This window comes from Saccopteryx bilineata, chromosome 10 (assembly GCF_036850765.1).
Source record: "Saccopteryx bilineata isolate mSacBil1 chromosome 10, mSacBil1_pri_phased_curated, whole genome shotgun sequence".
In the NCBI taxonomy this organism is placed as follows: Eukaryota; Metazoa; Chordata; class Mammalia; order Chiroptera; family Emballonuridae; genus Saccopteryx; species Saccopteryx bilineata.
This window is the reverse complement of record NC_089499.1, coordinates 13,302,376-13,327,878: the sequence shown is the minus strand read 5'-3', so window position 1 is coordinate 13,327,878 and position 25,503 is coordinate 13,302,376. Positions and strand designations below refer to the sequence as shown.

General features: G+C 58.0%; 2 protein-coding genes across 8 annotated transcripts in view; one reads left to right on the top strand and one right to left on the bottom strand.

The window, feature by feature from the left end:
* Positions 1-32: 32 nt before the first annotated feature.
* GORASP1 (golgi reassembly stacking protein 1) lies at positions 33-12,100 on the bottom strand. The gene is made up of 9 exons (XM_066244436.1): positions 11,934-12,100; positions 7,596-7,676; positions 6,823-7,026; positions 5,417-5,503; positions 5,144-5,274; positions 4,591-4,903; positions 3,668-3,818; positions 3,070-3,219; positions 33-1,883 (listed from the first exon to the last, which is right to left on the bottom strand). The coding sequence occupies exons 1-9, from the start codon at positions 11,994-11,996 to the stop codon at positions 1,609-1,611; spliced, it is 1,455 nt and encodes a 484-aa protein (XP_066100533.1). The 5' UTR covers positions 11,997-12,100; the 3' UTR covers positions 33-1,608.
* Positions 12,101-12,198: 98 nt separating this feature from the next.
* TTC21A (tetratricopeptide repeat domain 21A) overlaps positions 12,199-25,503 on the top strand; it is a 33,155-nt gene continuing 19,850 nt past the window's right edge. For 6 of the 7 annotated variants that reach the window (XM_066244427.1, XM_066244428.1, XM_066244426.1 and 3 more), the window contains exons 1-9: positions 12,199-12,310; positions 13,527-13,656; positions 14,477-14,587; positions 15,274-15,440; positions 16,601-16,723; positions 18,229-18,386; positions 21,364-21,448; positions 23,858-23,956; positions 24,883-25,075. In XM_066244427.1, coding sequence (XP_066100524.1) covers positions 12,284-12,310; positions 13,527-13,656; positions 14,477-14,587; positions 15,274-15,440; positions 16,601-16,723; positions 18,229-18,386; positions 21,364-21,448; positions 23,858-23,956; positions 24,883-25,075 — 1,093 coding nt within the window. In that variant the 5' untranslated portion in view covers positions 12,199-12,283. The other variant, XM_066244433.1, reaches the window with a different exon arrangement.

Below are 25,503 nucleotides of genomic sequence, written 5' to 3'. Positions count from 1 at the left end.
AGAGCTGGTTCTAAATGCAGTCAGTGTTGGGAACATACAGTGTTTGCTAATTTGGAACCTCCCTCCATATCCTTGGTCTGTACCTTATGCTGTGGGCCCAACAGCTCTGAATTTCCTTTTAAGTGCAGACATTTTAAATCAAGTGGCAAAGGGGGACTTCATGTGACAGAGGCTAGAAGACAAGGCCAGAGGCAGCTTTCATGGTAATCACGGAGTATGGGAAGGTAAGGGACTTAAGCCAAGGCATGAGAGGACATCCTGTGACAAAGGGCCATCCCTGGGTGGTGCCTCCTCTTCCTGCAGGGCAGAGCAGAGGGCTCATCCCAGCTTCAGCCTCCCAAGGCACCTGGTGGTGGGGGGAACACCACACACACACACACACACAGACAATACTATAGGAAAGGACAGAAGAGCCTGACCCACTCTTGTCCAGGCCTCTCATTTCCCCTTGTGTTGGGAGATGTGTGTAAAGAGAGCCAGTCTGCTTAGGAAGTGAATTTAAATTTGTAACTATCACCACTGGGGCCAGCTGGATGCCTTGTGCATTTAGAAGAGACTGTTGTGTAAGTTTGGGAGCTGACAGGATTCATCCCTGGGGATACCAGGTCTATGAGGTGCAGGTCCAGGGGAAGAAGAGACACCATGGTCCAAATACAAGTGCATCTCAGCCGAAAGGCCTAGCATGACAGCTCCCAGGCCAGGCAGGCAGGTTCACCGCCTCCCCTGCCGTGACACGAGCCAGCTGTGCACTGCAGTACGGGAACAAGGGCACATAACAGAAGAGACGGTAACGGGGGCTCGGAGTTCCCCAGGACTTCGGGTGCCGTCCAGGACAGAGCGCTGGCTGGGCCGTGCAGGAGGAAGCTAGGCAGGCTCTAAGCAGGGGTCCCCAAACTTTTTACACAGGGGGCCAGTTCACTGTCCCTCAGACCATTGGAGGGCCGCCACATACAGTGCTCCTCTCACTGACCACCAATGAAAGAGGTGCCCCTTCTGGAAGTGTGGCGGGGGGCCGGATAAATGGCCTCAGGGGGCCGCATGCGGCCTGCGGGCCGTAGTTTGGGGACCCTGCTACAGTATCAGGCAAACACACCAACCCTTTCCTCCTGACACCCTCGTCTCACCTGGTCCTGTCTGGACGCTGCTGCCTCCTGGGAAGTCACAGTGACCAAACAGGAGCTTGGGGTACATGGCCAAAAGATGTTCGTCCCCAGGCCCGTGCCTCCTCCTCCTTCCCACGGAGGTTCCATGTCCCACAGGAGCAGCAAAGCCACTCTCCTATCCCAGCTCCTGCAAACTGACTTAACCTGGGGTGCTGCTCCCAGCTCCCCACCTCCCCAAAAGGACTTGAGATTTCTCAAGTGTCCCAACAATTCCCCAAAGCCAGAAGCATCGTGCGGAATCAATACCGGAGGTCATTTGTTGGAGACCAGTAGGGTCTGAGTGGACACAAAAGTCCCCACCAGCAGAAGTCCCTGCACGTCACTCGAAGCCTCAGCCTAGGAAGCTGGACATTCTGGGTTGCAATCAGGCAAGGGGCTGGGCCCTGCAGTGTGGCCTGAGCCACCTCCCCACATCTGGGCCTCATAAAATGCCATCAGGGCCTTGTCACAGTGCAGGGTGTTGCTCAGGGGTAGAGAGCGGGGCCGGGCTGGCGGCCGCCTCCACCTCCACCTCTGCCCCGACATCTGGGCTCATGGTGCTGGCCAGCGCCTCCTCGGCCTGGGCCTCAAGCAGCTCAGCAGACAGCCCATCCTCGGGCGAGGCTGCAGAGGTGAGGCTGTCGGGAAGGGTCAGCTGAGGCAGGTGGTCCTGCTGGGCCTGTGTGCTGGGGCTGTCCGGGAAGGAGACCTCAAACTCTGACCCGGACCACGTGGCCTCACCTGGAACGCACAGGACGAGGCTGAACAGACCTGCAGACCCTGGGCTCAGGGTGGCTGGGGCAGGTACGCCACGGGCCCCCACGTCCCGGGCCCCCATGCCCCGCAGAGCCCGGGCTCAGGGTGGCCGGGGCAGTCACACCAGTGAACCTCACGCCCCGCAGAGCCTGGGCTCAGGGTGGCCAGGGCAGTCACACCGGTGAACCCCACGCCCCGCAGAGCCCGGGCTCAGGGTGGCCGGGCAGTCACACCGGTGAACCCCTGTCCCGCAGAGCCCGGGCTCAGGGTGGCCGGGGCAGTCACACTGGTGAACCCCTGTCCTGCAGAGCCTGGGCTCAGGGTGGCCGGGGCAGTCACACCGGTGAACCCCACTCCTGCAGACCCTGGGCTCAGGGTGGCCGGGGCAGTCACACCGGTGAACCCCTGTCCCGCAGAGCCCGGGCTCAGGGTGGCCGGGGCAGTCACACCGGTGAACCCCTGTCCCGCAGAGCCCGGGCTCAGGGTGGCCGGGGCAGTCACACCAGTGAGCCCCTGTCCCGCAGAGCCCGGGCTCAGGGTGGCCGGGGCAGTCACACTGGTGAACCCCTGTCCCGCAGAGCCCGGGCTCTGGGTGGCCGGGGCAGTCACACCGGTGAGCCCCTGTCCTGCAGACCCTGGGCTCAGGGTGGCCGGGGCAGTCACACTGCGGGCCCCCACACCCTGAAGAACCCGGGCTCAGGGTGGCCGGGGCAGTCACACCGATGAGCCCCTGTCCTGCAGAGCCCGGGCTCAGGATGGCCGGGCAGTCACACCGCAGGCCCCCATGCCCCACAGAGCCTGGGCTCAGGATGGCTGGGGCAGTCACACCGGTGAGCCCCTGTCCCGCAGACCCTGGGCTCAGGATGGCCGGGGCAGTCACACTGCGGGCCCCCACACCCTGAAGAACCCGGGCTCAGGATGGCCGGAGCAGTCACACTGCGGGCCCCCACACCCTGAAGAACCCAGGCTCAGGATGGCCGGGGCAGTCACACTGCGGGCCCCCACACCCTGAAGAACCCGGGCTCAGGATGGCCGGGGCAGTCACACTGCGGGCCCCCACCCCGCCCCAGGCAGCGGTGGGGAGGAGAGAGCACACGTGCAAGTGCCTGTGGTGGGCACACTCCCGGAGGCCAGCCCAGACCCAGCGGAGAACTCGGGGCGGGCCACTCACCGCCGCGCTCGTGAGAGCCACTGCTGGAGCCAACGTCCTCTAGCCCGGGGGCCGACACAGAGGTGGCGGTCAGCTCTGTGAGAGAGGGCAGGCCAGGCCAGGCGCCGGCACTGCTGTCCAGGAGGGAGATGCCCGACACGTCCAGGAAGCCTAGGGGAAGGGGCACACAGCCCGGACTGCTGAAGGCCAGTCCCCTGGGCTCGCTGGACCCTGTTCCTGGGGCGCATGGCTCAGCCCAACACTAATCTTAGCCCGCGGTGACGCCCCCACCCAACCCCAAAGAGGTTCCCCACTGCCTGTTTCTAAGGAAAGAAAGAGGCCCAGCACTGGGCACCGTGGGAGCAGCACCCCAGCGAGGGCCCTGACCCTGCTCTCCCCCATCTGCTGTGACCCTGAACAGGCCACCGCCCCCTTCTGGACTGCAGTCTCCCCGGCCTACACACTGGGCCAGGCACCTGCCACCACCTTGGCATGTAGTAGGGGTTGGTAGGTCTGCAGAAGGTTTTGGTACTGTCGCCCAAGTCCAACCCTGTGCCAGGGGCCCATGTCAGTGCCAAGGGTGTGGCCCCTCGCCTCCGCTCTGGGGCCTGCCCAGTACCTGGGTCCATGACGCGCTGCACTGGAGGCGGAGGCTGCAGAGGCATCTCCACAGAACGTGGAAGCCCCCTGAGGTCTGACACAGCATGGCCGAGACTCCCAGGCTCGGTAGGCAGTCCCTCCACGGAGGAGCCGGGAGCCTGCAGCAGGGCCTGGGGAGCCGGGGAGGAAGGGGCCGGGGGAGGGCAGTCGGACCGTGCTGTCCAGCCGAAGCCCCAGCCACCGTGTGCCCCAGAAGCGCCGCTCCCCCCGAAGGAGCCAACGGCCTTGGTGATCTCCCCTTCTCTACAGGTGAGGTGAACCAGAGGGGCCTAGCCGGCCTCCCCGCAGCGCGGGCCCGGAGCGGGAGCACTCCTGCCACCCTGCTGAGGAGCCCGGGTGCCCGTCTGGCTGGGCCCCCTCAGCGACCCACCAGAAGAGAGGACCTGCCTTGGATTACAGCATGCCTGGCAAGCAGTCCTCGTGTGCCCCCCAGACAGGTCCCAGGCACCAGCCCAGTGCCAGAGGCACTCAGGTGACTGCTCAACAGCCATGAAGGCAAGGCCACCCCTCCCCTGCAGATGTGGCCAGGTGACCAGCCCCACGGGGGCTCTGGACACCCTGCCTGGTCCCACTTCACCGCAAACTGGCTAGGGCACTGGGCAAGGCCCTGCCTGCCTCTGAGCCTCGCTCCCACTCACAGAACGTAAGTGACACCTGGTGCTTTGCCGCTACCCTCACATCCCGACCTCAGTGGCAGGAGAACCACAGTGGGTCTCACTATCCCAGAATGCACCATCTATCCCACCGGGTCCCAGAAGCAGGGGGCCTCCTGAGGGCCCCACAGACAGGCCCGTGGGGCCCACACTCTCCGCCCTCCCTGCAGACCTCACTCCCCACGTGAGGCCCCCGCGGCCCCGTGGTTGGCAGGTGCTCCCCACGTACCTCCATGTAGTCACCCTGCCTGGAACCCATCTCTGGGCCGGAAGGGGCAGCAGAGTCCGGGGGCGTGGGTCCAGGTGGCAGGGCACCAGGGGGCGGGGTACCAGGTGGTGGGGTACCGGGTAGAGGGGCATCAGGTGGCAGGGTACCAGGTGGTGGGGTACCGGGTAGAGGGGCATCAGGTGGCAGGGTACCAGGTGGAGGGGCATCAGGCGGCGGGGTACCAGGCGGAGGAGCACCAGGCGGCTTCTTGTGGTAGCTGGCGGGCTGGATTGGGATCCGATGCAGATACCCGTAGCCGATACCACACCCCAGACTGCCAAAGTCGGAAACATTCAATCCAGGCAGCGCCCCACAGCCCGTCCTCCCTCTGCCACCCCCACCCCCCAGGGGCAGTGAAGGGACTGAAACGGTACCTCCTGGACCAATGGGCAGCCTACGGCTCCCGGGGGCCAAGGCCCAGCCATCCACCCCCACCACGGGACTCTGGGCTCTGTGCCCACTGGCCCGGCCCACCCTGCAGCCCCCCACCCCCACCCCGGGCCCCAGGAAGTACCTGCCCTCTCCGCCCCAAGCTGCGTTGGGAGTTACAGACACCTCCCGGCAGGAGTCGGTCTCAGAGTTATAAACCATCAGCTTCAAGGGCTTCCCCTCGTGGGACTCGATGAGACTGAAGAAGTCCTCAGACTGTGACGGACACAAGTCGCCTGAGTCCTGTTCCCAGCACGGGACTGGGAAGCCTCACAAACTGAGGCACTTCTCGTGGACAGTGCAGGTCCCGCCCACCCCAGCCCGGGCCCTGAGGAGGGCCAGGCCTTGGGCTCCTCACCTCCTGGAGGAGCTGGTCTGAGCCAATCACATAGTCTGTGTAGGGGCGCAGGCCAGCAAGGGAGGCGGGCGAGGAGGGCTCCACGTCCTGGGGAAAGAATTGAGAACTCTTGGCCTTGCTACTGGAGTGGGGAGGGGCTGGGGAGCTGGCCCTCCAGATCATTCACAGGACATTTATCCTCTGTCTCCAGGCCAAGGTCTCAAGCCCAGACTCTGCAACCATACCTAACTCCCCTACCTCCCGCAGGTCCACAGCCTGCCCAGCAGAGGGCAGCACTGTGGCATGGCTCAGAGCACTGAGCTCTGGAATCTGAGCTGGGTTCAACTCCTGGGACTCCACCAATGGCTGGCTGGGTGACTATGGACACAGCTTCAGATTCCCAACAGTTAAATGTAGGATATATAGAGCTTACTCATAGGGTTGCTGAGATTTTAAAACTAATATATGTAAACGATGAAAACCACACTTGGGCCCACCCACAGCAAGTGCCCACTGATTACTGTTAATGCTGCAGGCGTGCGGGTGAAGACCCCTGGGCGGGGTTGGAGGTCAGGGCAGCGAGCAGAACTGAGGACATAGATGACAGTCTCCCTTAGAGGGGCCCTTGGGAAACACGACGACTCCCAACCCCCTGGAGAAACACCATGAGATTTGCATCATGGGCTCGGGGCACTGATGACAAGCTAAGGCAGGCCGAAAAGAGTGAGACTGCTCCCCTAAGAAGTCAGTGAGCAAACAGCGGCTAGAAAACCAGCCAGTTTCCAGCTCAGGGCACCCTCTTGTCCTCAAGATGTAGGACCAAGCATTCGGTGAACTTGGGCACCAGCAGGGGACACACATGTCACATGCGCATGTGTATCTCTGACAGACACTAACAGCAACCTCTGTGACAGCTCAGTCACTGAGATTCACTAGGGCTCAGCCCTCAGGCACCAGCCCAGTGCCAAGAGCAGCTCTGAGGACCTGCCAGGAAAAACCCCCACAGACAGACTAAGGCGGCAGTGGCGGCATTCTGGCTGTACAACCGTCTTCCAGCGGATGGTAGCCCCCCCCCCCTCCCCTTTCAGAATGAGAAACCAGAGCACAGCAGGTAAAAAGGCGCCCACGGCCACGTGGCTGGCCAGGAGCAAGGCACGCTGTGCGAGTGGAGAGCTGCCCTGTCTGGGTCACTGGAACGAGTGAGGCCAGACCCTGCCCTCAAGGAATCCTCTAACAGAACCCCGGCTATGGGTCCTATCCCGGCTGCCCCGACGCCCCACCCCGTGCCCCCAGCCACCCCCACACCCGCCCCACGGTTCTGGCCCACCACCTTCCTGCACATGCCCTGCCCACACAGTGCCCGGCCTGTGGCCCGCTGCCCAGCTCCTCGTCCCACCCACGCCCATGCCCAGCCCGCCCCCACTCACCAGCACGTGCCACACATGCTCGCTGGCCCTGTGGAAGCTGCAGAAGCGCACGCTGGCGCCCAGCAGGCCCGGGCCGCCCCACATGTTGCTGGGCACCACCTCCACCTCGCGCACCTTCATGGTCTTCATGTTAAACACCTCCAGCTTCACGGGCTTCTCCACGTTGGCCTTCAGCAGGTCCCTCAGCGTGTCGGTCTCCTTGTTCTATGGGGGCAGAGGGCTGACTCCAAGGACCCCCACACCCCAACCTGGCCACTCAGACAAGTCTGGGTCTGAGACGGGGCCAGGGCCTTGGTGGCCAGCTGCACCAGCAGGGCCTGGTGTGGGATGGGCCGGGGCAGTGGCTGGGCCCAGGTCCACAGGCCAGGCCGGGGCCTGCAGCCACAGTGACCTCTACTACCCACAAGCTACACAAACCTGCCTCCCTCGGTGCCCCCCAAAAAAAACACAACAACGCCAGCAAACTGCCTGCTGGACCCAGGGCGCTGCAGTGCTGGCCCACTCTGAGCTGCCCTTTGGCATCTCTCATGCCCCAAGAAGCAGGTCCCTTGGGCCCTGTGGCCATCTCCAAGAGTCCATTAGCCTCCAGGCCACCCCAGAGAGCTCAGGAACTAAGCACTGGGCAGGGCCGGCCTCCAGAAGAAACAGGAGGCAGGGCCTGGGTTGGGCCTCCTTTGGGCAGAGCTGTGGCATTCATAGTCTCACACACACACACACACACACACACACACACACACGCACTGACACAGCAGAGGCAGGGGGTGGGAGCTCACCAGCCGCGAATGCCCGATGGTGATGATGAAGTCAAAGTAGGGCTCCAGGCCCGCCTGCTGGGCTGGGGAGTTCTCCTGCACCTGTCCCATGGGAAGCCAGTCACCACGCCAGCCCTGTGGCACCCAAGCAGCCCCCAGCCCGCATGTCAGCCCAGCACCAGTCCCTGTGTCCCGACAAGGAAATGCGCACTGGCACGAACCACTCCGGGCAAGCCACACACTGGCATCGTCAAGGCACCACATTCCCTATGTTTAAGACGCACTCGTTTTGAAAAATTAGGGGTCTAAAAACTGAGTGCGGCGTATACAGCGGTTGTGGCATTTCAAATGCCATCGATGGATCTGCAGAAGAGGCAATAACATATGAAGACAGGGACTCGTCATCAGACACAGATGAGGACAAGCTAATGGATGGGAGTTTTGACAGTGATGAGTTGTATGAATTTTATGATGAATAAAACTTGAGTTCAATAACTTTATGTAATATACATACATTTTTTTCAAATTCCGGGCCCCAAACTTAGGGTGCGTCTTATACATGGGAGCGTCTTATACGAGCGTCTTATAGGTAAGCTCCATCCCTGCTACCTTCCTGGGCACAGTTTTCCTCTTTAGGAAAAATGGCTGCTTCCCTGATCGGTACACACAGGTCTTGCTCCCAGAGCTGCCTCGTAGGAGAGCCCAGGGCAGTCCTGGCGGGTCCCAGCAGGCCACATGGAACAGGGTGGAGCAAGCCTCTGGAGAAAGCCAGGAGGGTCTCCCAGAAAGGTTTAGACATGGACAGAAAGGGAGGGCCCAGCACACAGGGGAAATGGGCCAGCCCCAGGATAGACAGAACCAGGGCAGTGGGGGAGGCAGCCTGTGGCCAGATCCCAGAGGACCCCAGACTCTGTGGGAGACGGGTCCAAGGCCAACCCAGCCGGTGATGGGAGCTGCTGAGTGCAGACCCCAGGGGCAGGAAGGAGCCTAAGCCAGGGAGCCCGGTGAGGAGCATCAACTCCTCCCCTCACCATCCATCCTCCACTCCCCCGCAGAACACCTCAGCCAGGGGCCACTCCCTGCCTTGCCCTGAACTCCCCAGCAGTCTCCAAAGCACAATACCCAGGGCGTGCAGCTATGGTAGAAATCTCACTCAAAGGCCCCATTTACAGAGCCTTACTCAAACAATGTGGCCTTTATCCCCAGGTCCCAACCCTGCAGGTGGGCCCCACTCCCAGAGGCCTTTGGCTGCGAACACTTGATGCCCTGCTGGTCTGGCATCAGCCAGACCCAGCCCTGAGGGCACAGGGCTCCTGTGGCCTCTGGTTCTGGACACTTCTGCCAGGGAAGGCCCTGTGGCCTCTGCCACCTCCCAGTCCCTCCAGTCCCGGAGCCACCACGCTAGAGCCGAGCTGTCTGTCACCACTGAGCTTTCCGATCGGAGCCCGTTTGCTCCTGCCATTAGACAGCATCACCAAATTCAGCCTTCGCTTGCCACCTCCAGAAGCTGCCACGGCTTCCACTGAGAGTGCCACTCGAGGCCTAGTGAGCCTGGCTCAGGGCACCTGCTAGAGGCCCTGCTCCCCACCCCTTTAGGGGAAAGCTGGGACTAGGTGGCTTTTGAAAACCAAAGGACAATTAACCTGAGATAGGTTGGGGAGAAGCTCTCTTCCCTGCTCGGAGGCCTCTTGGGACCCTAGCCACTCCACCTCCCTGGTAAGACCCTGCTCCTGAGGCCATGCCACCCGGCGCCTGCCCACAACCACTAGCCTCCATCTTTAATGAGGTCCAGGGGCTCAGGCCCCTTGTCTCCAGGCCCATCCCTCTTCCAGCCCACCCACTGCCTCTGCCTACCCTCTCCTGTGGCCGGGTCCTCTGTCTGCTGTGCCCCTGCCCTTGCCCTGGGCCTTGTCATCACCCACTAGGGCTCTGCAGTGGAAACGATCTGTGCTGCTGCCCACCCCACCCCTCACCCCCACCCCCACCCCCCCATCTCCCACAACAAGCATGGCCCTCTGTCTGGCTCCTCCTGGGGACTCCCATCATACCCAACCCCAAAGCCCCACAACTCATAACCCCTCCCCCACATTCCCCATCAGAAAACCTCTTGTGATTAGCAATGTGACAGCAGCTTACACTCCCGGAGGGTTGGCTGGGTGCCAGGGGTCAGCACCACCTGCTCTGTCCCTCATTTTACCCTTTTACTCACCCCAACTTACAGAGGACGAAAAGGACTCAGTCAGTCAGGAATCTGACCCAAAAAACCCACCCCAGAACCTGCTGCTAACCACGGCCCCGTACCAGCTGGTTCCGGGTGAATCCTCCCCTATCACTGAAGGCAGGCAGGGAGGGATCTCTGCCATGTGTTGGCACCCAGTAGAAATGCCAACATTTACAGAAGGCAACACACCATTCTTCAGTTTTAAAAAATGTAAACAAGTAATGCCACTCCTCCACTTAAAACTGCCCGGTGACTTCACATCGCAGAACAGAGTCTGAAATCTTCAGGACAACAACCAGGGTGCCCCACAGTCCGGTCCCTATCTGTACCAGCCGCCTCCTCACACGGACCACGCTGTCCCAGCACCCCCCCCAGCTTCCCCACCTGCGGGCCTCCCTCTGCCCAGAACGCTCTTCCCCTAAACACCTGCACTGTCCACTCCTGTTTTCCCAGCTGCCTGCCCTTCTATCTGAACCGGCACCCCACATCACTCTGTATCCCCCGACCCTGCTTTGTGTTTATTTTCCTCCTGGCAATGATCGCCAACTATCACATGTTTCTCTTCCGGTCTGTCTCCCCTCGCTCCCTGCGGGCATCCGAAGGTAAGCTGCACAGAACGGGCGATGTCTGCTGTTTGCTGCTTCACCTGTTCCCTGCCACAAAGTATGTAGCTCAGAACTACCTGTTTTCGTGAATGAAATCCTCCAATCCCTGGATCTCTTCTCTGTCTCTCTCCAACGTGACCTTCCAGTCTTCACTCCCACCTTGGCCCCCACCCCTCCCTTTTGCCAATATCCCCAATTCCTTTGCCTTCCATCAAACCGTCGGAAGACTCCTGCTGGGTGCATTCCACTGTCCACCTTTCCCGAGCGCGGTGCCTCACCATGACGTCCACTAGAGAAGGCCCACCACCCAGCACAAGTCCTGTCATCTCTGGGTTCTGAAGCCAACACAGCATTCATTTTAGAAAACCCTTTCTCATGGCTCAGTGGATCAAGCCTCTTCCCAGCACACCTGGGTAGTGGATTCCATCCCAGTCAGGGATCACAGAACACTCAATCAATGACTGCACACCTAAATGGAACAAGGAGTTGATCGCTCTCTCTCTGTTTCTCTCTCTTCCCTCTCCCCCACCAATCTAAAAATTAAAAAGCAAAAAACACCGAAAACCCTCTCTTTAGCTCCCCGCCCCCCACCCATCCAACAGAGCCCGCCATCACAACAGACTACGCAACTTTGCACTCGTCTCTGCAGCCATCCACGCTGCACGAGGGAAGGGGGCTCCTTCCTTATTCTGGTTCTCAGATCCTCCTGGTCCCCTCACCTCCGTTACAACTCCTTCTCCACAATACAAATCTCGACCCCAAATCTCCATCGGGCAGCGGGCCCCTGGCCTCACCTTCAGACTCGAGAAACCCCACTCCATCTCCATTTTCCCCGGGACTGCTCACCCACACCTCCTCGTAGGGACACGACGGCGGCATTCCCAGCGCGGCCTCATCGCGCCCCTCCGCGATCTTTCACACTGAGACCCTCCCCCCCGCTGCAAGCGCTCTCCGAGCCTCCTGCGGGGTTCTCCCGCTCCCACTTTTCCCGGCCGGCTGGCACTGGCCCTCGAGCCCCAGAAGCCTTTCCGACCCCACGACGGGCGGGGTGTGCGCCCGAAGGCCACCAGCAGCTGGCGTCCACTTGGCTTCCTCGACCCCCCGGGGCAAAGAGCGGGGCCTCGGGGTTGCTGGATGCCTCCTCAGGCCCAGCACGGAGTGCGGCACACAGCTGGCGACCATAATGTGACCTAAGTGCCCAAATGTGTCCCGACTGGACCTAGTGCAATCTTCCCCCGGGAAACGTGCTAATCCCGGCGGCCCGACACCACCAGGAAACGCTCCCGCTTCCTGCATAGCTGGCACCGGGACGGGTGCCGGACGGACCACGGCCCCAGACGCGCGGGGGGCCGGGAGAGCCGCGATGTCGCCTCTCGCCGGCAACTCCCACCGAAGAGGCGGCATCACCCTCCACCCCGACAGCCGCGCTAGGGCGGGGACCCCGCCTCTGCCGCCCTCGGCGAGTGATCAGGCGTCCCGGCGCGTGGGTGCGGGCGCCAGGCCACGGTCGCTGGCCCCGCGGAGGCGACTCACCCCGTGCAGGTGGAAGCCCTCGGAGGTTTCCGCGGGCTGCTCGGTGCTGGAGCCCAGGCCCATGGCAGCGGCCCGGCTCCGGTGCCGGTGTGCCGAACCACAGCGCAGAACCGGCACCACCAGCGCCAACTCGCCCTCTCGGCGCTCAATTACCAGCGCCTGGTCACGTGGGTGCTTCGCCGCTCCCACCCCCGAGTCTGACGCGCTTAGCAACCGGCCGGCAGCTCCGTCGCTAAGGACGCGCGCGCCTTCAACTTCCCGCCGCGAGAGGCGTGTCCAGGACCCTAATTCAGGAATCCAGCGCAGCGCCGCCCCAACAGACCCGGACTCCGAGCTGCGAGCGCCCAGAGATGAGCAGCAATGACTCTTCCCTTATGGTGCGTGGCTGCCCGGCCGCTCCGTTTAGGACCCTCCGCCCCTGGCCCCGTGACCCCCGTGACCCCCGCGCCCTGCTGCTCTCCTGCCACCATTCTAACCGCTCCTGCTGTCCCCTTTACCCGCTTTTCGCTGTCCTCCGTCGCTACAGGCCGTCCTGGCTCCTTCTCGCCTACTTTCCCTGGCAACTACATCCTCTCTGAGAACCCTGAGCCCCAAATCAGCATTCTCACCCAGTCCTGTCCCCAAGTAGCCCCCAAACCAACGCACCCAAATCCATCTCCACCAGCTTGCCATCATCTCTCGTTCCCCCTGCCATTGCCTCTTCTGTTCCCCACCTCAGTAGATGGCACCACAATTCGATCCCCCAGCTTGAACTCTTCCACATACCCTTGCCCTGGTCCTACCTATCAGCAAGAAATGTCAGCTCCTAAATGTCTCCTGAGATCACCCACCCCACTTCTATGTCCTAGCCCAGGATTACCACCGTCTTTCCCGAGCATCTGTAACAGTCCCCCTCCCAACTGGTTTCTCTGCTTCAAATCTCTTCACCAGCAGTCCCCTCTACCCAACACACACACACACACACACACACACACACACACACACACAACGCCACTCCCTGCTTAAAACCATTCCAACTGCTTCCTATTACCCTCAGCGCGATGTCTGGGCCCTTTCATATGGCCCACAAGGCTGGTTACAATCCAACCACATCTGTCTCCCACCCCAGCACCCACAAACCTTAGGGGAAGTGAGACTCACTATGAAATCTCAGACCCTGTTGCTGTGTGTAACCTTTGTCAAGCCCTTGTCTCCGTGGCCTTCAGCTCTCTTAACTGAGGATAATAATGCTCTCTTAACTGGGAGAGAATAATGTGGAATGGATGCAAAGCCCTGGGTATAGTTTCCAGCAGGTGGTTAGCCCACAATAAGTTATAACTAACTACTGATGTAATTATTTTTATTATTGGTCCCTTCTCTTCCCCCTTTGTTCCTTCCTAAGACAGTGTGAGTTGAATTCTCCACACTTGAACCAGAATTTTGTATAATTCCAAAACTGCATGGAGCTACTCCTGGGGCTGGTGAACAGGATGGGGCCTGAATGTTCTCTTTCTCTTTCCTTTACAGAACTGAGGAGGAGCAGGGAATAGGGGAGGGAGCCGGTCAGAACAGAAACAGAGAAGGGCTATTGCAACTTCGTCTTCCCTCCTGCAGGCGGGGATCATTTACTACAGCCAGGAAAAGTACTTCCGCCATGTGCAGCAGGCTGCGGCCATGGGCCTGGAAAAATTCAGCAATGACCCTGTGCTGCAGTTCTTTAAAGCCTATGGAGTCTTTGGGGAAGGTAAGGACTCCTCATCATTGGCCTCCTGACCTGGGCACTAGCGCAACACCAACACTGGCTCCACCCAGATGTTGGCTTCTACCCCAGTCACAGAAACTCTCAGCACTCAGTGCCTAGATCCTCAGGGTAATCCACAAAAGCCTCTGCGAGCCAGCCGTATCTATGTAGTTGACTTTCAGACCTCAGTGGGCTCCCTGCTGCTGCTCTGCACCTCAGTTTCCCCTCCAGACAATGAGTGAGTGGAGAGAGGAATGCATGATTGTTGAACTGACCCCAGCTTGGGAGCTGAGAGCTGGTAGGGCAGGAAAAGGAGGAAGTGGTGGGTGTGGGCACGGGGAGGTATGTATGGTAAGGAGCAAGGAGAGAAGCGGGTGCTGACTCACTGACATGCGGGAGGTAGTCCTGGGCCAGGGGCGGGCTGAACTGTCCATGGCCAATGTCAGTGGACATGAAGGGGAGATGTAATCATTGGCTCTTGAGCAGCTATCTGGAAATGGCTTGAGATCCTTCTTCCGAATTACCCAAACCAAATAAATATCTCAGCCTTGCAGGTGTCCCTGTGAGTACTCCTGGGCACATCCTCAGCTCCATGTCCTCCAGCTCCTGGCAGTCTGGACCATGGTGCCAGCAGCCTTTTCAGGAAACTTAAGCCTCCAGGGACCTCAGGTTATTGGACCATTTAGTCCTCTGATTCCGGGTGAAGCCAGGTGGTGCCAAGCCTCGGGTCAGCCCCAGTAAAGGCCGCCATGTATCTGCCGTGGAGCCACCTGCCCGCTGGGCCTGGAGCCCAAGAGCATAACCACATGGTTTGTCTTTGCAGAGAGCATCCAGGAGGCCATCAGCAGCCTGGAGAGCATCCGGAATCACCCCGACATGTCCCTGTGCTCCATCATGGCCCTCATTTGTGCTCACAAGCGCTGTGAAACCATCGGTGAGTGCAGCTCTGCTCAGCTGGGCCTGGCCCCACCAGGGAAAGGTGGCCCCACTCCAGCGACACAGCCCTTCAAGGGCTGCAGGAGGAGGTGTGCGCCCTGGTCACTGCGGGTTCTGGTGGCCTGCGAGGAGTGGCCGCTGTTTCCTTCCCCCGCAGAGCCTCAAGGAAGAACCCATGCCCAGGCCTAATCGAGTGGGAGCCACAGGCAGAGGGCCTGACAGTGGGAGGGGTTCTCCTTCCAGATCCCGAGAGTTGGGGAAACACCCTGCTTTTCTTTGCCAAGAAGTTGTCAGAAAACAATCAAGTTGATATAAATAATTCCACTGCTAATCTCTGCTTCTCTAGAGTGGTTCTAAGGAAGTACAAACTGCATGTCCCCACCCAGAATGAACCATGGACCTGAGGAGGGGGATTTGAGTTTGGTCTGTCTGCTCAGCATACTGCTGGGCACCCAGGAGAAAAGAAAACTCTCAGACAGCAAGCCCACGTCCAGGCCTGGCATCTCCTGTGGCTCCATAGGGGCCTCACCTTAGGGGCCAAGGTTGCTGGTTTTCAGGCCCCAGGCTGGTGTGGAGTCAGCTTCATGGGTTGAGGGAGCCCCAGAGTGCCCCTCAGCGCCCCCTGCAGGACCAAGGCACACGTCTTCACCCTCACCTGTACTCCTCCTCCTCTCGGTCCCGCAGACCTAGAGGAGATTCAGGAGCTGGAGGGCAGACTGAAGGAAACCCGCAAAACGACCAGCGCGCCGGCCCTGTACTACGCCAGCCTCTTCCTCTGGCTCATGGGCCACCACGACAAGGCCAGGGATTACCTTAACCGCATGCTGCGGTTCAACGACAGCTTCAGAGAGGTACTCGCCCCTGGCGGCATGGAGGCAGGGGGGAAGGAGGCAGCGCCCCACCTCGGAGCAGGGTGGCCCCCGACACTGACCAGACCCTGGGTCCCCAGGTGGCCCCACCCATGTCGTCTCCACACTGAGCCCCGTGCACACGGCGTCTGTCCAGAGGGCCCATCTGCAGACAGTGTCCTGTGTCCTGCACTGCAGACAGTCTAAACATCTTGAATTCATTGCTGACGTTTAGGAGTCAGAAGATTTTTACCTGAAAGTCCAGGTTTCTTGTTTTGTTTTGTTTTTTTGTTATTAAACCAGATGGACTGGCTGGACTGGGCCTGCGTTTCCTCCCCGCAGCCATCTGCTGGGATGCAGGGTGGCCTGTCCACCAGTCTCCTACGCGGACGTCTGCACTAAGGGCGGCAGGGGTACCTCCCTCCCGGGCCACTCGGCCTTAGCAGGGGCGACATCACCCCCACCCCCGACAGGGTGAAAATTGGTTCTGGGAGGACAGGGTGAAAAAAATCTTACTGTTTATGTATGGAACACAGATATACATGCATAGTGTATCTGTATATTAGCATTTCTTGGAGGGGGGGGATGGTTAGGAAAGAATGTCTGAAAAGGCTGCTCAGGAGGGCAATAGTGGAAGAGTTGAGAAACACTGTGGGGGCCACGAGGGCCCTTCAGGGCAGGCCCGTCCTGGGGCTCCTGCAGCCTCCCCTCCCGGCTGCCCGCCCCACCTGTGGGGACGGAGGCTGGGCAGGTGAAGGCTGGAGGACAGGCCCGGGAGCTCAGAGTGGCTCCTGCTCCCCTGCTCTGAGGACATGCCCGGCGCCCCACGCAGAGAGCAGGGGCGGCCCTGCCCTGGCACCCTGGGCTGGCCGCCTGAGCCCAGAGTAACGTAAACAGGCAGTGAAGAGACAGGTAACAGTGCCTCTGGAAGAGAGCTGTGGGCGTCACGGGGAGGACCCAGCCCAAGCCTGGGAGGTCACAGAGGCCTTCCAGGCTGAGTGGCAGTTCGGGGAAAGGATTTGGCTTGGGGCCGTGTGCTGGGAAGGGCATTCCAGGCAAAGGAACAGCAGGGTCGAAGGCCCGGCGGGGAGAGGGAGCGGGGGCTGCCCGGGGATCTGTGTGTGGGGCGCCTGCTCAGCTCTCTCCTCCTGCTCTTACCCCAGGGCTACGTGCTGCGAGGCTGGGTGGACCTCACCTCCGACAATCCCCATGCCGTGAAGAAGTCCATCCAGCACCTGGAACAAGGAACTCAGGACACCAAAGATGTGCTGGCGCTGATGGGAAAGGTGGGCGTGGGGGGCGGTCCCCCTGCCTGGGCCTTGGGATCCAGAGACCGTCCAGGGCACCTCGGGCCTGACCCTCAGTCTCCAGGCTCCTCACCTGGTAGATGACCCTCACTGATCAGACTAATAGAAAAAACTACCTCTTTATTCTCTTCTGTTTGTATATGCCTTTCTTATAAAATGTATATGGACTCATTAAAAAACAGAAGTCTAAAAATGTCAAAAGATGAATGGAAGTGGCACCCTGAGCCCTGTCACTCCAAAGCAACTCACGCTGACGCTCCAGAGCGGTGCCTCCCAGTGTTTTTTCCGTGCAGGGTTTCAAGGTGTTCCTTGGGCTCCTTTTCTGGGAAGCAGAAGCCATGGAGGTTAAGAGGCAGGGGCCTTATCAGGGAGCACCCCTGGGACCGATACCCCGGGGAAGGAGAAAGCAGGACTGGGTGGAGGACCAGCTGGGCGGCACAGCAGTCACAGCCCCGGGCTCGGTCCCTTCAGCTTGGAATTGTAACCCGGGGACAGCCCTTCACTGCCTCCCTCACTGACTGGTGCTGGCTGCGGGCTGCCCCTGGGCCGACCGGGCACCAGGAAGGAGGCTCCCCCAAGGGCCACCTGCTGCCAACTCTCCCGGTCCTGAAGGGGATCACACGGCCCCTGCCGCATGGTGGGAGGCAGCGTTGTCACTTAATATAGTTGTAATCACAGGGCATCTTACCATGTGGGTTCTTTCCTTCGTGTAAGATGCTGTCATCTGCAAAGGTCCTTTTGAATGGCTCCATAGGAACAATCTTCTATTGAATGGGCCTAACCTCATTTGCCAACCCGATGTTCCCTTGTTTGGATATTGAGATTGTTCCCTTGTTTGGATATTGAGATCGTTTCCAGTTGTGCTCTGCCGTGAAGATGTTGATTCACAAAGCTTTGTTTAGAAGAATCCTCCTCTTTCGAAGAAGTATCTTCGTGGACCGTTACTATAGGTCTAACGTAAGCAGCCTTTCCGATTTTTTCAGCGTCCAGGTTCAGTTCTTTTAGGAGCACTGCCCTCTGCCCCTCAGGTATCTGTGTCATGACTCACCCAGGAGAACCTGGTGGCCGGCAGTGGCCAGCCCAGTGGACCCTAGCAGAGAAAAGGCCCCGCAGCCTCTCGGTAGCGGAGGTGGCCCGCAAACCAAACTGACACCGAGTGCTGCCCGGGGCCCCAGTGAGCAGTTTTGAATGATGAGCTTCAGGAAAGCAAATGGAAAGTGAATGGGCCGTTTCTGGAATTGGCAAGTGCCGAGCGACCCCAGCTCTCTCCCGAGGGGACAGCCCTCGCATGGCCTCGCGTGGGGCTCAGCTCTCTTACTGGAGCCCCTGCCTTGCCCATCCTGGGTCCCAAGACTGCTGTGGACCTGGACTGGTCACTGAGTGTCCATGTGTCGGGCTCTGTTCCTGTCCTGGTGGAGACACTGACACCCTCTCCTCCTCCCTTCGTGGGTACTGAGGGAGGCCCCTCTCTTCCGTTCCTACAGGCCACATACTACCTGCTGCAGCAGAACTACTCAGGAGCCCTGGAGGTGGTGAACCAGATCACCGTCGACTCAGGGAGCTTCCTGCCCGCCTTGGTCCTGAAGATGAGGCTGTTCTTGGCTCGGCAGGACTGGGAGCAGACGGTGGACACAGCGCACACGTGAGGGGCGACCAGGCCACTAATACGTTCCCGTCGTACAAGGTGGGGTGATGGGAGATTCGGAATATTTGATGGAAGAAGACAAAAGTAAAAATTGTCACTAGAGGAGTTGTGAGTACTGACCAGATCTCATCAGGACGGGGAGGAGCAGGGGACTGGATGTAAACGAAAGCCCTACGTGGCATGGCAGGAAGCCAGCAGCTGTGACCTACAGTGGACAAACCAAAAAAAAACAAAAAAAAAAAAACAGGCATATCGCGGTATCAGCTTGTTGCTTAGAGGGGAGATGGAGGAAACCACCTGTAGAGAACCCGCAGCAGCAAGAGTTTCAGGGTGAGAAGCAGTCGCCTCTGAGGAGTGGGGTGAAGGGGACTACGGACTACTGTATTATCTAATATTTTAAACCTATGGGTGTAATTTACTTTAATAAAGATGTTAGGGGGGAAAGGCCAATGGTGACTGAGAGAAGACTGTTAGTCTGAGGCTGGGCATTCTGCAAGACAGTGGAGGTCTGAGGAGTTGCCGGGACTCGGGAAACCAGAGGCCAAGCCGAGGGTGACCCCGAAGCCTTTCCGTTGGGAATGGGAATAAAGGGTCCTTCAGGGGAGAGGCGTCTGTTGGAAGTGTTTTGGAAGGATGGAATTTTCTAGATAACTGAAGCTTATCTCTTTAACTCAAACAACTCTGTTTTTAATCAAGTAATTCTAAAAAGTATGAAAGTATAATACTCATTTTCTCCTGAACAAGAGTTCGTGACTTTTTTTTTTTTTCTGAATGACTAAGTCCTCACTAGGAATTGTTCATTCATTCTGTGATAATATACAGCACAGTTCTGAAGAAAACAAAATGCAAACAAAACTCTTCCTTCCCCGTGGAGAGTTGCTAATTCCTCCGGAGGCCAGTGCCAGTTGAGTCTCACAGAGAGAGGGGCTGGCTGGACATTGAGGGTGGTCCCACCCTGCTCAGCCCACCAGGCCGCACAGGTGCAAGGACTCTGTGCTCCTCGGAGCCCCTCTCGCTGTTGACACCTGGCCAGTGTCCTTGGCAGGAGCTGGGTCAAGAGCTTGTTTTGGAGCCTTGGACCTGGGCCAACAGGATATCTAGAAGCACCTGGCTGCTGGCCACCACCATGGGTACACACGGCTGCCCTCGCCCAGGGTCTGCTGCCCTGACAGGCAGGGGGACTTTGGCGCCAGTGGGTTGAGCCTAACACTCTGACACCTTCCTTCACGGAAGCCTTCGCAGCTACTGGTGTTCACAGAACTCTCTCACTTTTAAATCTCTGTTTCTGGGTGTGTTTCTCTTGTCACCCCTGGTATTATTTATTTTGTCCCTTCTCTCTTATTTTTCTTCATCAGCATTAAAATAATGTGTCTCTTTTATTAGTCTTCTGAAAAGAACCAGCTTTGAGTTTTGTGGCCGCTATTATATCTTTGTTTTCTAATTTATTAATTTCTGCTCTTTATTTTTTTCCTGCCTACGACTTCCTTTGGAGTTATTCTGCTGTTTTCACCTAGCCCTTGAGTTGAACGCCTGGTTCATCCATTCGTGGTCTTCCTTTAGAATACACTCATTTCATTCTATGGCTGGCCCTTGAGGGACCATTTCAGCGGCATCTGCACACTTTTATGTGCAACGTTTTTAGTGTCATTTGCTTCTAAGAACTTTCCGATAACCATTCTGATTCTTTAGTTCATAAATCATTTGAAAGTTGTTGGGTTTTTTTTTTCTTTTCATTTCCCAATGTATAAGGTTCACAGTGCCTTCCCAATGATTGTACATGGTTAGAACTCCTCGAATGTGAATGCGGACTGTGTCCAATCACGTTGGAATTTCACCTGTTAATTGGAGTAGCCCTCTATTAAACAGAAGGCCATTCCCTGACCAGACTAAAAAACATGAAGTTTCCTATAAAGAAACAGAATGTTGAAAAGCCCATAACATGACCAGCAACTGCATCTTCACAGTGACACATATGGAAACTGCATCTTCACAATGACACATATGGAAACTGCATCTTCACAATGACACAAGGTGCCCTTTCCAGCTAGCCGCAGCAAGCACTTCTCTGCCCTGGCCCTGGGCCCTGGTATCATGTCATGTCTGTGTCAGTTGGGATATGAATAGGCTTCTGTCACAAAGACACCCCAGAATACATGAATTAAATAACAAAAGGCGGCCTTGGCCGGTTGGCTCAGCGGTAGAGCGTCGGCCTGGCGTGCGGGGGACCCGGGTTCGATTCCCGGCCAGGGCACATAGGAGAAGCGCCCATTTGCTTCTCCACCCCCCCCTCTCTGTCTTCCTCTCTGTCTCTCTCTTCCCCTCCCACACCCAAGGCTCCACTGGAGCAAAGATGGTCCGGGCGCTAGAGTGGCTCTGGTCATGGCAGAACGACACCCCGGAGGGGCAGAGCATCGCCCCCTGGTGGGCGTGCCGGGTGGATCCCGGTCAGGCGCATGCGGGAGTCTGTCTGACTGTCTCTCCCCGTTTCCAGCTTCAGGAAAAATAAATAAATAAATAAATAACAAAAGGCTTCTCCCCTCTTAGGGAAAAGTTTGGGTGGTAGTCCAGGGCTGGGATGGCAGCTCCGCTCTGTAGGGTCCCAGGCCCCTTCTGTCTCTCTGCTCTGCCATCCCGAGGATGTTGCTCACACAGTCCACATTCCAGCCAGCAGGGAGGAGGAAAGAAGAAATGGAAGGCATGCCATAAGGGCACCACTGGATGTCACACTGGGCCCTTTCATAGATATCCTGTTGGCCACGACTTCATCACACGGCTGGCCGTACCCGAGCCGCAAGGGGAGGCTGGGACGTGTAGTTTCTATCCTGGGTGGCCATGTGCCCCGCCAGTTAGGTCGTTCTATTAGGAAGAGAGAAGAATGGGTATTGAAAGACGAGCAGAAGTGGCCACTGCCACCCCATCCTAGCCTTGCCTGGAAATACTCTCTCAAGTCATGCGGTTCCTCTTCCTATTGCAGAATCCTAGAGAAAGACGAAAGGAATATTGATGCCTGGCAAGTCCTAGCTGTGCATGAACTTGCAAGAGGAGGAAACATGACCACAGTAAGTTCTTTACTCAGAAGTTGAACCTTGGAACAAACACAACCAAGGAGGAACCCCTCATAGCACCTCCACCCCCAAGGCTTTGGAGGGTGCTCCCTGGATCTCAGCTCCCTCCTCCCTCTCCCCCCCATACTCCCTGCCAAGGAGTTCTGAGATCTGGTTTGGTCTTTGGTAATACAGTTCCAAACACAGGCAGTGAGGTGGCCTCTCGTTCTGGCACATGGACATGTCCACCTGGGTGGGTATCTCCACCTGGATAAGCCCCAGGCTCCTCATTTGTTACATAGAGATAACCCCAGCCATCTTGAGGTTGTTATAAGGACTGAATGGGATGACAAGTGGAAGGACTTGGAGCAGTATCTGGTGCACTACAGTAACTTGATCTATGCTGACCCGTAGGAGTCCTGGCTGTTTTTCAGATTTCAGTAAACACCTTTTTGGTGGGGGTGGGGTGGAGTAGGGGTGGTTGAAAGTGCTCAGAAATTGACCAAGCACAACCTGGTCCCAAACTTGCACCTAAGCCTTGTAGTTTTCCAAAGAAACCCAAAGTAGCCCTCCAATACAGTCAGAAAAACCTAGAATACTCAATGGAAACCTCAATGCCCAGACAGGTTCTTATTTTCAAAAAGAGTTTGTGTTTTCAGCCCAAACCTTGCCTTTGGAATAAACGCACTACCCTAGTGGAGAGTGTGGTGAAGTGAGTGTCCAAAACAGGGGTCCCCAAACTACAGCCTGTGGGCCTCATGCGGCCCCCTGAGGCCGTTTACCCAGCCCCCCCCCCCCGCTGCACTTCCGGAAGGGGCACCTCTTTCACTGGTGGTCAGTGAGAGGAGCACATTGACCATCTCATTAGCCAAAAGCAGGCCCATAGTTCCCATTGAAATACTGGTCAGTTTGTTGATTTAAATTTACTTGTTCTTTATTTTAAATATTGTATTTGTTCCCGTTTTGTTTTTTTTTACTTTAAAATAAGATATGTGCAGTGTGTATAGGGATTTGTTCATAGTTTTTTTTATAGTCCGGCCCTCCAACGGCCTGAGGGACAGTGAACTGGCCTCCTGTGTAAAAAGTTTGGGGACCCCTGGTCTAAGAGGTCGTGGCAGAAAAAGGAAACTTCTGGGTCCTTCTGCACAGCCCTGGGTGGAGGATTTTGCGGCTGGGGGGTGATGCGGAGGGGACAGTCTGTATTTGGAAGAAACACTTGAAAAGGGACCAAGAGCTGTCCGTGGGTAGGTACAAGGAAACAGGCCTGTCCTCGGCTCTCTGCGACCCCAGAGCCCTGGGCAAGACCTGGCTGGAGGGCGAGTTGCATGGACAGAGCTGCCTCACCTCAAACCCGGGATCGATCCCTCGCCCCAGCCAAGGCTGCCCAGTTCTAATCTTGAACTTGCTGAGCAGCGTGGACCCACCCCATGGGCTTTCTCTCTGGCACCTCTTCGCAGCTGGGAACTGAGAACTCCCCGCTCCCGGGGAGGGGGTAGCGGAGTCGTCAGGGGGAAGAACACAGGTGTTGGAGGCCCTGGCCGGTTGACTCAGTGGTACAGCGTCGGCCTGGCGTGCAGGAGTCCCAGGTTCGATTCCCGGCCAGGGCACACAGGAGAAGTGCCCATCTGCTTCTCCACCCCTCCCCCTCTCCTTCCTCTCTGTCTCTCTCTTCCCATCCCACAGCCGAGGCTCCACTGGAGCTAAAGTTGGCCCGGGCACTGAGGATGGTTCCATGGCCTCTGCCTCAGGCGCTAGAATGGCTCTGGTCACAACAGATGGGCAGAGCATCGCCCCTGGTGGGCATGCCAGGTGGATCCTGGTCAGGCGCATGCGGGAGTCTGTCTGACTGCTTCCCCGTTTCCAACTTCAAAAAAATACAAAAAAATAAAAATTAAAATTAAAAAAAAGAACACAGGTGTTGGAGTAAGCCACCTAGTTGGCTGGGTATCGTCGGGGAAATTCCCTGACCTTTCTGAACCTTTCATCTGCTGGACTGGAAAATTCGGATAGTCAACACTGACTTACAGGGCTGTTGGGAGGCTGCACTGGAATGACAGAGAGGCACCAGTGTGGAGCAGAGGCTGGGAGCCAAGGACCCGTCCGAACCATCTGCTGCTGGGCCAGCCCAGGTGGTCTGCCACTGACCTGGTGGGCTGCAGTCTGGGCACAGTGGCAGCTGGCTCCCGGCTCTGCCTGGGTGGGTCTGAAAGAGCAGCTTCTCTTCACAAATTTGAGGGGCAGTGCCAGCTCTTGGGTGAACAGTGTTCCTGCCCAAGCCCAGGTCAGTCTGACTCCCTGAGCTGCACTCAGGCAGGGGTGTCTTTAAGACTTCCCAGCTGATACAGTGGACAGCCAGGGTCGAGAACCTCTGCCCAACTCCTGCTTTACGTATTGCCTTTGACATTGTCTGTTTTGTCTCTGCAGGCTGCCGATAATGTTAGAAATCTGATTAAGGCACTAGAGACAAGAGAACCGCAAAATCCAAGTCTCCATCTTAAAAAAATTCTTGTGGTTAGCAGACTGGTAAGAAGGCTCTTTCCCGGGTCCTGAACTACGGCCTCTCGCTGTGTTCCTTAGGGGCCCTGCAGTCCCCGTGGAGGCTCCCTGGGGACCCTGCCTTTCCTCTCTCTGCTTCCCACTTGGCCTCTCAGGCTGGTGCCTGGCCCCCTGTGGCCCCGACCCGCCTCCGGCCAATACCTGTACCCCGTGGGCTCTGTGTCCTTGGCCCAGGTGCCCCTCACAGATGCCAAGACCAGGAAGGTGAGGCCTGGCAGCGCTTTTAGAGTGGGAGGTGACTTTGGGGGGGAAAGAGGGTGGTAGTATGGCTGTTATGTAGCAGGGCTGTGCCTGGCCCTGGCCTCAAGGTACCGGGTACCCACCTCCCGTATCCTTTCTGTGGAAGAGCCCTGGGAGGGCTGGCCTGCCAAGGGGCCTCTTTGACACCAGGCAAGGAGCGAACACACCAGGCCCCCCAACAGTCTGACCCTGTCAGACCCTTCAGCCCCAAAGCAAGATTTATTGAAAGGACATGCTGTGAGGGTCGAATGCCACTGGGCGACCATCGCTCCCTCCCGTCTGTGTCTGAGTGTCTCTATCTCATTCTCCACATGTGGGGGAAACACGCTTGCAGCCTTTGGGGCCACTTCCCGACCATGGGGCGCAAAGAGCTCTCACCAAGCTGCACCTCGTGGTGACTGGTTGGACCAATTACTGTGGCCAGACAGGGTATGAGTCCCTGTGGCTGGAGGCAGGTTCCACAGATGCAACCAGTGGGAGGTTCTTTGGGAGCCAAATAGCTACCAAGACCCAGCTGCCTGGACATAGGGTGCCTCTTAGCCTCTCCTGAGCACCCCCGAGGCCTGTCAAAGTGTCCCCCAGTGCTGACGTGGCCTTGTTTAGACAGGCTTGACTGACTGGTCTTCCCATCCCTGTGTGTCTGTTCCTTGCAGTGTGGGAGGCACCACGTGATTCTACAGCTAGTGTGTAGCTTCATCCAACGCATCATGATGGCCGCCCCCTCCAATGCCCACGCGGCCATCGAGCTGGGCTATCTCTACATCCTGCAGAACCAAGTGAAAGAGGCATCTACATGGTATTCGGAGGCCACGAAACGGGACGAGATCAATGTGGCTGCCTTTGCAGGTCTTTGCAGGCTGGGCAGGGTGGGGGATGGGAGGGCAGGTGTTGGGAGCCAAGCAGAGTGGCCTTTCTGGGTCCAAAAGAGAGGTGTGTGAGTTCAGAGTGTCTGAGTCTGGGGGTGCATTGAATGACCCGGTGCATTTCCATGAAGCTGCAGACATAGATGTGAGAGGCCCAGGAATTCTCAGAAGTGTATTCAAAGCCGCTCTGATCTATATGAGACCCCCGATGTCCCCACTCTGACCCCCCCGGGACAGCCTGCCCCTTCTGCCCGGTCATCTCTGCCCCTTCTTGGGCCCCCAGCACATGCCACCCCAGCGCCTTCAGCCTCCCCTCTGTACACCCTTCTCCCACAGGCCCCTGAGCTGACAAACCACCAGAGTGAGCAGTTCTGAGAGTTTTACTTCCCTGTCTGACCAGACGCTTCCCCG